General features: G+C 39.7%; 1 protein-coding gene across 3 annotated transcripts in view; it reads right to left on the reverse strand.

Moving 5' to 3' along the window:
• Window positions 1-1,897: 1,897 nt before the first annotated feature.
• USO1 (USO1 vesicle transport factor) overlaps window positions 1,898-12,704 on the reverse strand; it is a 92,007-nt gene continuing 81,200 nt past the window's right edge. For 2 of the 3 annotated variants that reach the window (XM_081812272.1, XM_081812273.1), the window contains 6 exons: window positions 11,204-11,367; window positions 10,011-10,100; window positions 7,522-7,620; window positions 5,299-5,406; window positions 3,869-4,084; window positions 1,898-2,934 (listed from right to left, as the gene is read on the reverse strand). In XM_081812272.1, coding sequence (XP_081668398.1) covers window positions 2,845-2,934; window positions 3,869-4,084; window positions 5,299-5,406; window positions 7,522-7,620; window positions 10,011-10,100; window positions 11,204-11,367 — 767 coding nt within the window. In that variant the 3' untranslated portion in view covers window positions 1,898-2,844. The remainder of the gene's footprint in view (window positions 2,935-3,868; window positions 4,085-5,298; window positions 5,407-7,521; window positions 7,621-10,010; window positions 10,101-11,203; window positions 11,368-12,704) is intronic. The other variant, XM_081812274.1, reaches the window with a different exon arrangement.

A 12,704-nucleotide genomic window follows, 5' to 3' on the forward strand; every position in this document is an offset into this window, starting at 1 on the left:
TCCTACCACTTTAGACACTCCACCCATACCGTGTTGTCTGAACTACATCTGCTTTTGCTTAGACAGTGGCAAAAGCCTCCTCCCCATAGGCAGTTTGCCACACAGCAGAGAGTAATCTGTGAACCAGAAATCAGACCGGATCACTCCTCTGGCTTCCCATCAAACTCAGAAAATAAAATGCAAACTCCTTTCCAGAGGCTACATAGCATTTGACATCGTCTTATGTACTTGTTTACTGCCATTTACTCCTCCAGAATGTAAGTTATATGGGAAAGGGACTTCGTATTATTCACTGCTATATCCCCAGTGCCTACAGAGGTACCCAACACATTACCCACTCAATATTCATTGAGTGAATTAATGAATTTTGCTTTAACAGTAAAGGTGTTGATGAGCATTATGAGGCCCTTACCTGGCTGCAACAAAACTTTGAAACTTAAGGACAAACGTGTGTTGTGCTTTATGACAAATGCTCTACTCTTGCAGCTCTCTGAACGTGGCAACTGCCTTTTGAGTGGGCTGGCACATGGGCATGGGGTGGCGGGGAGGCGAGGAACACGAGCAAAAGTGCAGTGAGAGGTGAAAAAGCAGGATACGTGCTGTCATAGCAAGTATCTTGGTGTGGTTGTAAAATACACTCAAAGGGAGATAAAGCTAGAGAGCAGCAGAGTACAAAGGGTCTTACCAACCCAGCTAAGGACTCCAATGGTAGACAACAGCAATCTCTCCCACTCACGCGTGCGCTTGGGAAAGCTTACTGGGGTGAATACACAGGATGGTGGGAAGGTGGGGTAGAGGCAACAACCATGCTGGAGGCAGCCACTTTAGGAGGTTCCAGAAGCAATCCAGGCAAAAAACTATGGCTACAGTTAAGACGATACCCCTTTGGGCTCCAGTCTAAACTGTGTAGCCACAAGGCCTCCATGTGTCTTCTCTACTCCAGGCCTGCCTGAATGACAGCTTTGGCAAACTATCACTGATTTTGCAGATGTTTCTTTCGGAAGATCTTCGGTACTTCATCATCTACAGAAGTCTTTTTTTTAAAGATTTTATTTATTTGAGAGAGTGTGAGAGAGAGAGAGAGCGCGAGCAAGCACAAGCTGGGGGAGAGGCAGAGGGAGAAACAGACTCCCCGCTGAGCAGCGAGCCCAATACAGGACTTGATCCCAGGATCCTGAGATCATGACCCAAGCTGAAGGCAGACGCTTAACCAATTGAGCCACCCAGGCACCGCACCCCCCGCTTTCTAAAGTCATCTACAGAAGTCTTATTCATACTCTGACCTATTTTTCTTTATCCTTATAACAGTAGCCTGAAATACAGTCATTAGCCATTTTTGTTCATTACGTGGTGTCAACTTTCGGAAGACTTTATATACTCTGAGCTGGTCCAGATAGCCGCGAGGTTCTTGCAGGGCAAGGGGCAGAAGTGAGCTGGGGCCCTCCCGGGTGCTCTGTAACACACAGCCACCCCCCCCCCCTTTTCAGGACACAGGAAGATACTTCTCCTCTTTCAAAAGTCTGTGCCCCTTAATGGACTGCTCAAACTATTCCTGACGTCAGGAGGCAGATGACACACGTTATCCCCCAACTCTTGCTGTCTTGCCTTTAAGTAAACCTCTTTCTTTAAATGGAAATCACTGCTAAGAACTCCAGGGCTCAATTTAGAAACACCCAAGCCCTTCTCCAACCTCTTCTGCTTCTGCTCCAATTAGACTCTCCAGTCTTATGGAATCCTAATGAGTTTTGAATGGTAAGACTGCTTTTAGCAGTCAGTTATAATAATGTACTTTTAGGAAGAGAACTCCTCTTACCACTTCCACTTGCCTCAGCTTTTAGTAAGAATAAAATACTTTCCTCAAAAATTTAAAAAAGGGAACCATGACCAGGACCAGGGATTAAGTGAACATAGTATCTATTTTTATTATGAAACATTAAATTTTGACACATTGTTTCATTTGCTTTTTAAAAATCTATTATCTGACTTAAACCTATTCAGCAAAAATGCCAATAAATTATATAAATCATAGTTCAGGTCTTTTTAAAACTAGGTCCATAATATGTTTCATGATAATCAAATAACGATACTAAACCTGAATTGTACAAGCTGTTAATTTGTAATGTTTTAAAGTTTAGCTTAACATAAAACCAAAACCAACCACATGCGAATACGCTGTTGCAAAAGTTTCTGAGAAACGCCCTCCTCACCTGTGTGTGTCAGAATCCTTCTGTTTCTTCCCTGACGTACACAATTCAGCCAGATCAGGTGTCAAGGCACTTGTCCTAAACTGTCCTATCCTGCCTCATAGGAGTCACATCGGATGCAGGGCTGATGATATCCCCTGGCCTATGCTACCTTGTCTTTAAGTAAATCCATTTCTTTAAAGGGAAATCATTAGCTAAGAAGCCCAATACTCAATTTAGAAATAATGATTCCAATACACATTAAATCAAATGTGTTAGTACTTAAAGTCACATATTCTGAAAAGTGAAAATAATAGACAAATACAGAACTTGTGTAAACAACCAGTAAACTAAGATAAATAGCACTGCCACCACATGCTTTAAAATGGTGTATTTTTAGTGTCTGAAATTCTTTGCAAATTATCTTTTGGGACAATTCGGATGAATTTCAATAAAAGATGTGTGTTCTGCAAGAAGTCAGTTTTAGCGTTTCCAACATGGGTGGCATCATTTAAAAAAATACATCAACAGTCTTATTAGTGAGTGTTTTCCACTTGGGTTTCTAAATCTTTATTTTCTGTGGAGGTAAACCAAAGCACTGTCTTAAGACTCCATCTTCAAAGTTATAATACAATCTCTATCATTCCTAGAGATCTGAAAGCTAGATATGACCCTGGTCCTTGCCATCATCTTCATCTTCATCTTCCTCATCATCCTGGTCTCCGGATTCAAGTTCATCCTCTTCTTCTACCTAAAGGGAATATGCACACTTATCATTATTAAGATTTGATCACTTCGTATTTAACACATACTGACACATAGTCTTTGATAAATTCTTTTTTTTTTTTTTTTAAAGATTTTATTTATTTATTTGACAGAGAGAGACACAGTGAGAGAGGGAACACAAGCAGGGGGAGTGGGAGAGGAAGAAGCAGGCTTCCCGTGGAGCAGGGAGCCCGATGCGGGGCTCGATCCCAGGACCCCGGGATCACGACCTGAGCCGAAGGCAGACGCTTAACGACTGAGCCACCCAGGTGCCCCTTGATAAATTCTTTATTCCAGTAATTATAGATTACAAGCCATCCGATTTCCCTGATTTACTGCTCAAGGCTCTCTGGCATTTTTTAAAAAGATTTTATTTATTTATTTGAGAGAGAGAGAGAGGAAGAGCGCAGAGGGAGAGTGAGAAGGAGAAGCAGACTCTGTGCTGAGTAGAGAGTCCAACTCGGGGCTCAATCCCAGGACCCTGAGATCATGACCCAAGCCGAAGGCTGACGCTTAACCGACTGAGCCACCCAGGTGCCCCTCTCTGCCATTTTTAATATGAGATGAGATGTTACAGGTTAACTTGCTGACAGGTGGCCATACCTCTCTAGACACAAATGTGGATCAAACATGACAAAAGAGAATGGCACATGTGAATGATGAGAGTCTTGTGACCACGGGAGCAAATCAATTCACTTGTAGGCTCAAAGCCCAAAAGAGAACAGTTAACAAATGCTGGGAACTGCCTGTGTGTCTTAAGTCGATTCACTGAACACCAGGAAAACAGTGCAGACGATCCTGGATTCATGGACCTACGTATTTATACCTGCGATACGGATATGGAGGCACAACATTGCCATGCTACAGCACAGTTCTTTAAAATATACCATAAATCATTTTTGGAAACATTTCGATCTTACCGGATGACCAAGTTCCTTGAGTTTATTCTTTAATGAAAATATTTTCTGATCCTGATCAGCCAACAGCACCAACAGGTCATCCTGTTCTTTTTTAGAATCTGTAATATCCATCTCGAGCTTGTTTTTCTCATTTTGTAAAATGGCAATGGTACTGTTAGATGCATCCAGCTGCTCTTTAATAGCAGTTCTTTCCTCAGACAGAGACTTAATTTCATTCTAGGAAAAGAAAGGGGAAGATCAATTAATCTTAGTATTCACTCTCATAGGGTTTTTAACATATAGTTTCCTTCTTTCTCTTTTATTTTTAGGTTCATTCTTTCTATGAAAATCTGAGGGTTTTGGGGGGTGGCGGTTTTGGGGATAGAACACACACACACACACACACACTCTCATCCAGTAACATGAGAATTTACGTTAGGCCATACATCAAAGATGGTTATTGTGAAAAATAGAGTTTAACATCCAAAAAATAGTTTTAAGTAGCTATTTTTCAAAAAAAAACCTAAGAGATAATACCATTTCAGGTAACCAGAGGAATAAATAAAGACACAAAACATTTTACAAGAGAAGCCTGATGGGCATAAGAATTAGAACTCAGGTTAAAAAAATTTTTTTATCCCAACTTCATGCATACAATCAAATGGCAAAGAAAAGTAGCTGCAAATAAAATCCATGGCTTAAAGATAAAATAATCCGACCACAATCTGAAAGGCACAATCACACATTATCTTCTCTTTTCCATGGTTGTATTTGTGCCTTTTAGTTTTGTTACTTTTACCTCATTCTTCTCTACATGTTGCTTATTCTGATTTCTCTGTCACGTAGGCTGGCAGGATCTATCGTGCCTGTGTCCTTAGCCTAATGGAAAGCCTATGTGTGGCTTGTGTTTTAGCCAAAGCTGTACTCTTTCTTTCTTTTTAAAATGTTTTTAGATTTATTTATTTATTTGAGAGAGAGAACACGAGCGGGAGGAGCAGAGGGAGAGGGAGAGAATCTCAAGCAGACTGCGCTGAGCGTGGAGCCCAACACGGGTCTTGATCTCACGACCCTGAATTCATGACCTGAGTGGAAACCAAGAGTCAGACGCTTAACCAACTGCACCACTCAGGTGCCCCTGTACTCTTTATTTCTTATTGTGATGAGAGATTGACAAGAAAACTTAACTTTCAATGATATCTACTTTCCAAGTATATTCATACACATTCTTGCTTTATATATGCGCTATCAGTATTTGAAATGGCACTTAAAAATCTCCACTTGTGCCATCCTCACTCATCCAAATAGCAATGCACACGTTGTGAGCGAAAATTACACCCTATTAGCTTTCCTCATACATCTAAAGATTTGAGAAACTCAATGAAATCAGATCAAGTCTCCTGGAGTTTACGTCATAGGCTATGCAATAAGTAAAAGCTCCACCACAGAGCAACCTTCAAGTCATTCGTGTCCTGTAGCAACGCCAACAGCCGGCTGTCCCCATCGGTGGCCTTTGCAGCCCTTCCAGCTCCACTCTCTCCTGGTGCGGCAGCTGACTTTGCCTCAAGGTAGAAATCGGAGGGGGAACAAAAAAAAAGTTTCTTTAAAGCACAACCAAGGTGAAATCCCAAAGGTGATTTAATTTTCTCGCTATTTTGAAACTGTATGTCCAGTAACCGAAAACAGAATTCCTCGTGTACCGACACACACTACAGTGCTCTCCCTGGAAGGCCACGGTGCTTACAGTGGAGCGGGGGTGCTGGGGCTGAGGCAGGAGAGCTGCGGCATCAGATCTCAGCCGAGCACGAAGGCGGCTGGGTTAGGCAGCCTCAAGGTCAGACCAGAGCGGTAACAGCATTTAGTAAGCAGAGAATAGTTCTCAAAGCCCTTTCCTCACAATATTTCTGTAAGTTAAGTCCACACTGTTACCTCAGAGAGACAGCTGGGGAAATTGAGCTGAATGCTATTAACTGGTGAAATGTAAAGTTTTTTTGTTTTTTGGCTTTTTAGATTTTATTTATTTGAGAGAGAGAGAGAAAGAGAGAGCAAGCATGGGGGGAGGAGCAGAGGAAGACGGAGAGAAACTCAAGCAGACCGAGCAGAGCGTGGAGCCCGATGACGTGGGACTCGATCTCATGACCCTGAGATCACAACCTGAGCCGAAAACCAAGAGTCAGACACTTAACCGACTGTGCCACCCAAAATGCAAAGATTTTCTTAAGTGCTCTAGGAAGTATTCCTAAATCACTGAGATGGAACACTGAGATTATGGACAATTTTAGTTTTCTTTTTTATACAGGATTTTACGATATATTATAAGAAACAAAACTGTCATTTAAAATATCTTCTTTTTTTTTTTTAAAGATTTTATTTATTTATTTGACAGAGAGAATGTGAGAGCAGGAACACATGCAGGGGGAGTGGGAGAGGGAAAAGCAGGCTTCCCACTGAGCAGGGAGCCCGATGCGGGACTTGATCCCAGGACTCTGGGATCATGACCTGAGCCCAAGGTTAAGATGCTTAACAACTGAGCCACCCAGGCACCCCAAAATAACAATGTAAAATTGATAAAATAAATTACAGAAAGTAAAAAACCAAAGATTGGAAAACCATGGTTTTCCAATCTCTCCCTGCCTTTTTTCTACAAAGAACTGGGAAAGAGGGTGCTGATGTAACAAATACCTAAAAATGTGGAAGGGCTTTCAGAATTGTTAGCGGCTGGAAGAGCTTTGAGGTGCATGTCAGACAAAGCCGAAACTGCCTTGAAGAGATTGTCAGATGTTAAAGGCAATTCTGGTGAACGCTCAGAAAAAAAGGGGAACTAGAGAGAAATCTTCTAGGGTCTTGGAGAAAACATATCATCATGAATAGAATGTTGGTAGAAATATGGATGGAAAGGTAGTTTTGGTGAGGCCTCAAATGGAAATGAAGAACATGTTACTGGAAAGTAGAGGAAGGTGATCCTTGTTATCAAGTGGCAAAGTAATTGGCTGAATTGTGTTTCAGTACTCTGTAGAAAGTAGAGCTTACAAGCGATGAACTTGGATATTTTGCTGAGGTGATTTCTAAGCAAAGTGTTAAAGGCGTGGGGCATGGTTTCTCCTTGATGCCTACAGTAAACCATGACAGGAGAGAAATACTTGAAGAAGAAATGTTAAGCAAAAGGAAATCGGAACGTGAAGATTTAGAAAATTCTCAGCCTATCCCTATTGCAATAAATGATAAAGCACGTTCTGCTGAAATATCAAGGACGCAATCAACCATCTCAGCAGAAGCTGGAATAGAGACAGGATGATCCAGGAGGGCCTTCTTGTCTGATGGCTTGGATCCCTGTGTATGGCATGGTTACTAAGAAGGCTTTTGACAATTCTAGACCAGCAGAAAACCTGCCAGCTTGGACTGATGGACTGAAGGGGACACAAATGGGATAAAATACAAAATACCAGCAAAATGAACCATTAAATAACTGATTACACGCACCTGGGGAGTCTGACTGTAATGTGGCTGCCACCACGGCCCAGAAGCCTATGTGACTAGACCTGTGGCCAGTAAGTCACCTAAAGGGAAGACGCTATCCTCTCCAACACATTCGCTTCTATTATAGAGTGGCTGAGAAATAACATGTTAACCTTGTGTTTACTATCTTGCAGGAAAAAAAAAAGTAGTAATTAACATACAAATGTTTCTGTTTTCTGTAACAGCTCCTGCTTTTCTGTCTGCAGTTTGGTGATCTCCACAGATTGTGAGTTTAACTGTGACTTTAATGTTGCCAGTTCCTAGGAGACAAAAATAATTGAGTTGTAACATGAAATAGCATTAATTTCATCAAGGAAATGTCTATTTACAGGAAGAAATTTAAAATTATTTCCTTTCTTGGCCCCTCTGTCTAAAATCACAACCTCCAAGTTTTAAAATCTAATTCTAAAAAAAACTATCCTTGAACTTTGGGTTCAAGATAGAGAATTAAGCAAGTTCCTTATACATATTCACCTCTGCTTCTTCCTGAGATCCCATGTAAAAAAAAATCATAAGGTGGGGGAAGAAGGGAAAGAAGGAAGGAAGGAAGGAAAGGAGGGAGGGAGGGAGAGAGGGAGGGAGGGAGGGGAAGGGAGAGAGAAACCCACAAAGACAAAGAGAATAAGAACAAGAGCAATAAAATTGGAGAATTTCAGAAAGCAAATGGCAGTGCTCACTTCGGCAGCACATATACTAAAAAAAAAGAAAGCAAATGGCAGTGGTAACTGACCGCAGCACACCTGAGAAAGCTAACAACCTAAAGTGACGTTCCAGAAAGTTGACCTGCTACCTGACTTGCAATGCATGACTACCAAAAGGCTTGGGATCTCGTACCACCAGTTATCTCTGGAAGTGTGAGTAAAAATGGGGTCAAAAACAGCAGGGCTGGTTGAAGTCTGCTTAGGAAGACCACGGGATCCCTGTTCCAATCTCATGCATCAGGCAACTGTTCTTCTTCTCCTGGCCAAAGACTAGACATTTATTATTTGGAAAGGGAAAACAGGACATTTTTTAGACCGCAGGCCTCCCAATATAGATGAAAGTGGTTAGTACTGTAGTGAAAAGGAGGGAATTAATCAAAAGTTTATATATCATTAATGTTGAAATTCCCAACCTTCTTGCCCTCTCCCCATCAAAAATGCACATAACCATGTTCTCAACCAGGGGAATCTCCCTCACAATATTTGACAATGTCTGCAGGCATGAGGTAAGTGGTGGGACACGGTCATGTAAAAAACTCTTTCGTTCTCTGAAAACTTTCTATCACGCACATCCTGAGCCCAAGGTTAAGATGCTTAACAACTAAGCCACCCAGGCGCCCCAAAATATCTTTTTAACAATGTAAAATTGATAAAATAAATTACAGAAAGTAAAAAACCAAAGGCAATTGTCTTCTTTAGAAATATCTAAAGTTTCATTGGGAAACCCAAAGAGTAAAATTTTTACTTGGGACTTAAAAACTAAGATCATTTATTAATAACTTAATTCCCTTTAATTTTAATACAGTTCTAGTGTAGGTAGACTTCATAAAACCAAAGTGGCATATTAATTTTCCTCAGACGAATTTATAACTTATAAATCCTTAACGACATATGATTTGTTTTGAAAAGCTTGATTGTAGAAATCTACTCTGGGGTACATGGACATTATCAAAATATGACACAGTTTCTCTGCGTACAGTCATTCTTCTCTCAGATCAGCCATGTCAGTGGGCTAGGACCACATGACTACTGGAGGAGAAGGAAGTCAGTCCTAGGTTGGTGGGGTTGTTCACTTCTTCCTTTAGTATTACTTTTTTTTGTTTTTTAAAAAGAAACAGAAGAAACATACGTTCCTTTTTTATAAGAAAGGAAGGAAGGAGGGTAGGACAGAAGAAAAAGGAAAGGAGGAAAGAAAGAAAATTTTATAAGGAAAAAACATAACTTGTTTAGGGATAGTATACAGATGAGCAATCTGATACTTTTCTAGGCTTTTCTTTCAATATTTAATTCTATACATAAGTAGTTCTTTTTCTTCTTTTCTTGAACAAATACATTTAATATTCTCATCGGATAAAGTTAAACGTGCACTATCAAGTCTCATAGGAAATTATAAATATTACAAATAACCAAGTAGGAAAAAATTTAATTTGCTTTTCTAGACATTATAAATTACTACAGCAGAAAAAGTTTGTTTTGCTTTTTAGGTAATCATCTAATTGAGATATACACAAATTTATTCCATTTTCCAATTCTAAAAACAAACATTCTTCTGCACAGAATGGTTTAAACGCTCAATACATTTAACCATGCAATTGTCATGGTCAATAGTATATGAAAATTAGGCATAAGATTTTATATCTTCATATTTGCAGCTTATAAATATACTTAAATTTTCCTTAATTGTTAGTTCACGGATAATCTACAAATAACCTGGGTGAGATGCTCAAATCTGTTATAAAGAACATAATTAAAAAATAAAAACACTTAATAAAAAGCAAAATACCATTACCATATAATTAAAAAACCTTCTGGACTTTCAAATAACTCTCTTCACTATCAAGTTTTGCTTACACTAACAAAGTAGTTCTTGAGTAATGAAATTACATGGCTGTTACTCTATTACAATTAAAACAACACAAACTAGAACTTGGATCAAGCCAGAAAATTACCTGTTTTAATTCTGCAATTTGTTCAGAATCTCTAGCAGAAGCTGTTGCTGAAGACTGTTCATTTGTGCCAGGTGATGCTTGGGAAGTTTTCTACAAATAGCATAGAAATGAACTATGAAATCAATTCAGTCTAAAGAGATAGGAAACAAAACAAAGCTGTACATATATAAGCTATGCCTTATAGAGGTTTACCAAAAATTTCACATCAACATTTCAGTTTTTATATCCAAGATAAAACTTCAACATAGCACACACTGTCTACAACTTTTCCATAGCTAATAAATTTATACTTATACCAAGTAATTTATTAAATCTAAGCACTTAGGAGGTCATATGGAGAAAGAGCATAAATACAGGTATTAATAGAGTGATTTCCATGTATTAAAAGAGCTTTATACGGTGAAACTCATTTAATTCTCACAATAACAAAACAGATACGACCACTACCAATTTATAGATCAGGAAACGAGTGTAAAGAGGTTAACTAAGCTGCTTAAATTCAATTAGTCAGAAAGTGCTGAAGCTTTAGACAGTCTGACACCAAAGCTCATATTCTTATTTTTTTTTTTTTTTTAAGATTTTATTTATTTGCGAGAGAGACAATGAGAGACAGAGAGCATGAGAGGGAGAAGGGTCAGAGGGAGAAGCAGACTCCCCGCTGAGCAGGAAGCCCGATTTGGGACTTGATCCCGGGACTCCAGGATCATGACCTGAGCCGAAGGCAGTCGCTTAACCAACTGAGCCACCCAGGCGCCCCACTTTTTTTTTTAAGTAAACTCTGTGCTAAATGTGGGGCTCAAACTCATGACCCCCGGATCAAGAGTCACATGCTCTAGCAACTGAGCCAGCCAGGTGCCCCCCAAAGCTCATATTCTATTTTTTTTTTTTTAAAGATTTTATTTATTCATTTGAGACAGAGAGAGAGAGAGAGAGCATGAGCAGGGAGAGAGGGAGAGGGAGAAGCAGGCTCCCCACTGAGCCAGGAGCCCGATGTGGGACTCAATCCCAGGACCCTGGGATCATGACCTGAGCCGAAGGCAGACACTTAACCATCTGAGCCACCCAGGCGCCCCCCAAAGCTCATATTCTAAAACCTTACTATGATACTTTGGCTTAAGAGATCCAGGAAAATAAACAAGCAGGATAATGAGAATTATTCTTGACCTCTTAAATTTTTTTTAACATTTACTCACCAAATTTTCAATCAGAGAGTCCTTTTCAGCCAGCTGGCTTTGTAAAAGTTCCTGATTACTTTTTAATTCTTCTATCTCTTCTCGTAACCTACCAATTTCTTCTGGTTGAATGCCATTCACCTGAGTCCCATCACTGTAAGAACCTTGATGCTGATTATCTTTTCCTATTAAGACAGGAATAAAATTTGAAAAGCCAGCATGAAACTTAAGTTTTTCATTTCTTGAATGAAAAGATTTAAATATAAAAATATAAAATTTCCTTAATTCAATTACTTTGGCAGCACTTTTATAAGCACATTTCATTTTTGCAAAACAGCGTATTGATAGGAATGGTGAAGTGATGATATTTTCAGGTTTCTGGGAAGAAAAACAGCATAGTCTTAATAAGACTAAACTGCATGGTTTGGTGATCTATAATTAAGAATTACAGTAGTTTCGGGGCTCCCGGGTGGTTTAGTCAGTTAAGCGTCCAACTCTTGGTTTCCACCCAGGTTATAATCTCAGGGTCGTGAGACTGAGCCCCATGCTGGGCTCTGTGCTCAGCGCAGAGTCTGCTTGTGATTCTGTCTCTCCCTCTCCCTCTGCTCCTCCCCACCTCTCTAAAATAAATAAATAAATCTTAAAAAAATTACAGCAGTTTCAATTCCAATTTGGTCAATAAATATAAGAGAAAACAAAATCCCTTTTAAAACCTTCACAAAGGAATAGCTTTCTATATGTACTAAAATAACTGACAAATTATAGTTATAAATAAGGAAGTGAAAGAGGTAATTTTTTTCTGAAAATTTTAGTCACCTTCATATAAATAAAACTGTATTTCTAAATAGCTAGCATTCCAATCATAGCACTATAGGATGATACTATTTACAAGCATTTGACTCTTATCATGTGCCAGGTAATTAACTAAAATTTTATATATTTCATTTAATTCTCAGATGACACATATGCTATTATCAGTTCCATTTTGCAGATGAGGAGATAGACAGGTTAGAGAAGTCACTCCCAGCTGGCTATACATCGGAATCACCCAGGCAGCTTGTAACAATTATTGATGCTTGGCTCCAACCCCAACTAATTAAATCAGAAACTTGAGTGGGGTCTCCGCATGCGTGGCATTTAAAAAAAAAGGGGGGGAGGGTGCCTGGGTGGCTCAGTCGGTTAAGCATCTGCCTTTGGCTTGGGTCATGATCTTGGGGTCCTGGGATCGAGCCCTGCATCGAGCCCCGCATCTCTCCCTCTGCTGCTCCCCCTGCTTGTGCTCTCTCAAATAAATAAATAAACTCTTCAAAAAAAAAAAAGGGTCTCAGGATATTCTAATGTGTAGCCAAGGCTGAGAATCAATGGATCAGATACTGAAACAGGTAGCAAGGACGTGGAGTTCAAACTCTGATTTACAAATTTGTTTGTTACAGTGATTAAGGTTAGAGAAAGACCAGTCCACAAGAATAATCTACTTGATTTAGTCCAGCTCTGGGGACACTGTAATAATTATGGCTAGCTA

This window comes from Leptonychotes weddellii, chromosome 2 (assembly GCF_054177405.1).
Source record: "Leptonychotes weddellii isolate Sample4059 chromosome 2, ASM5417740v2, whole genome shotgun sequence".
Classification (NCBI taxonomy): domain Eukaryota; kingdom Metazoa; phylum Chordata; class Mammalia; order Carnivora; family Phocidae; genus Leptonychotes; species Leptonychotes weddellii.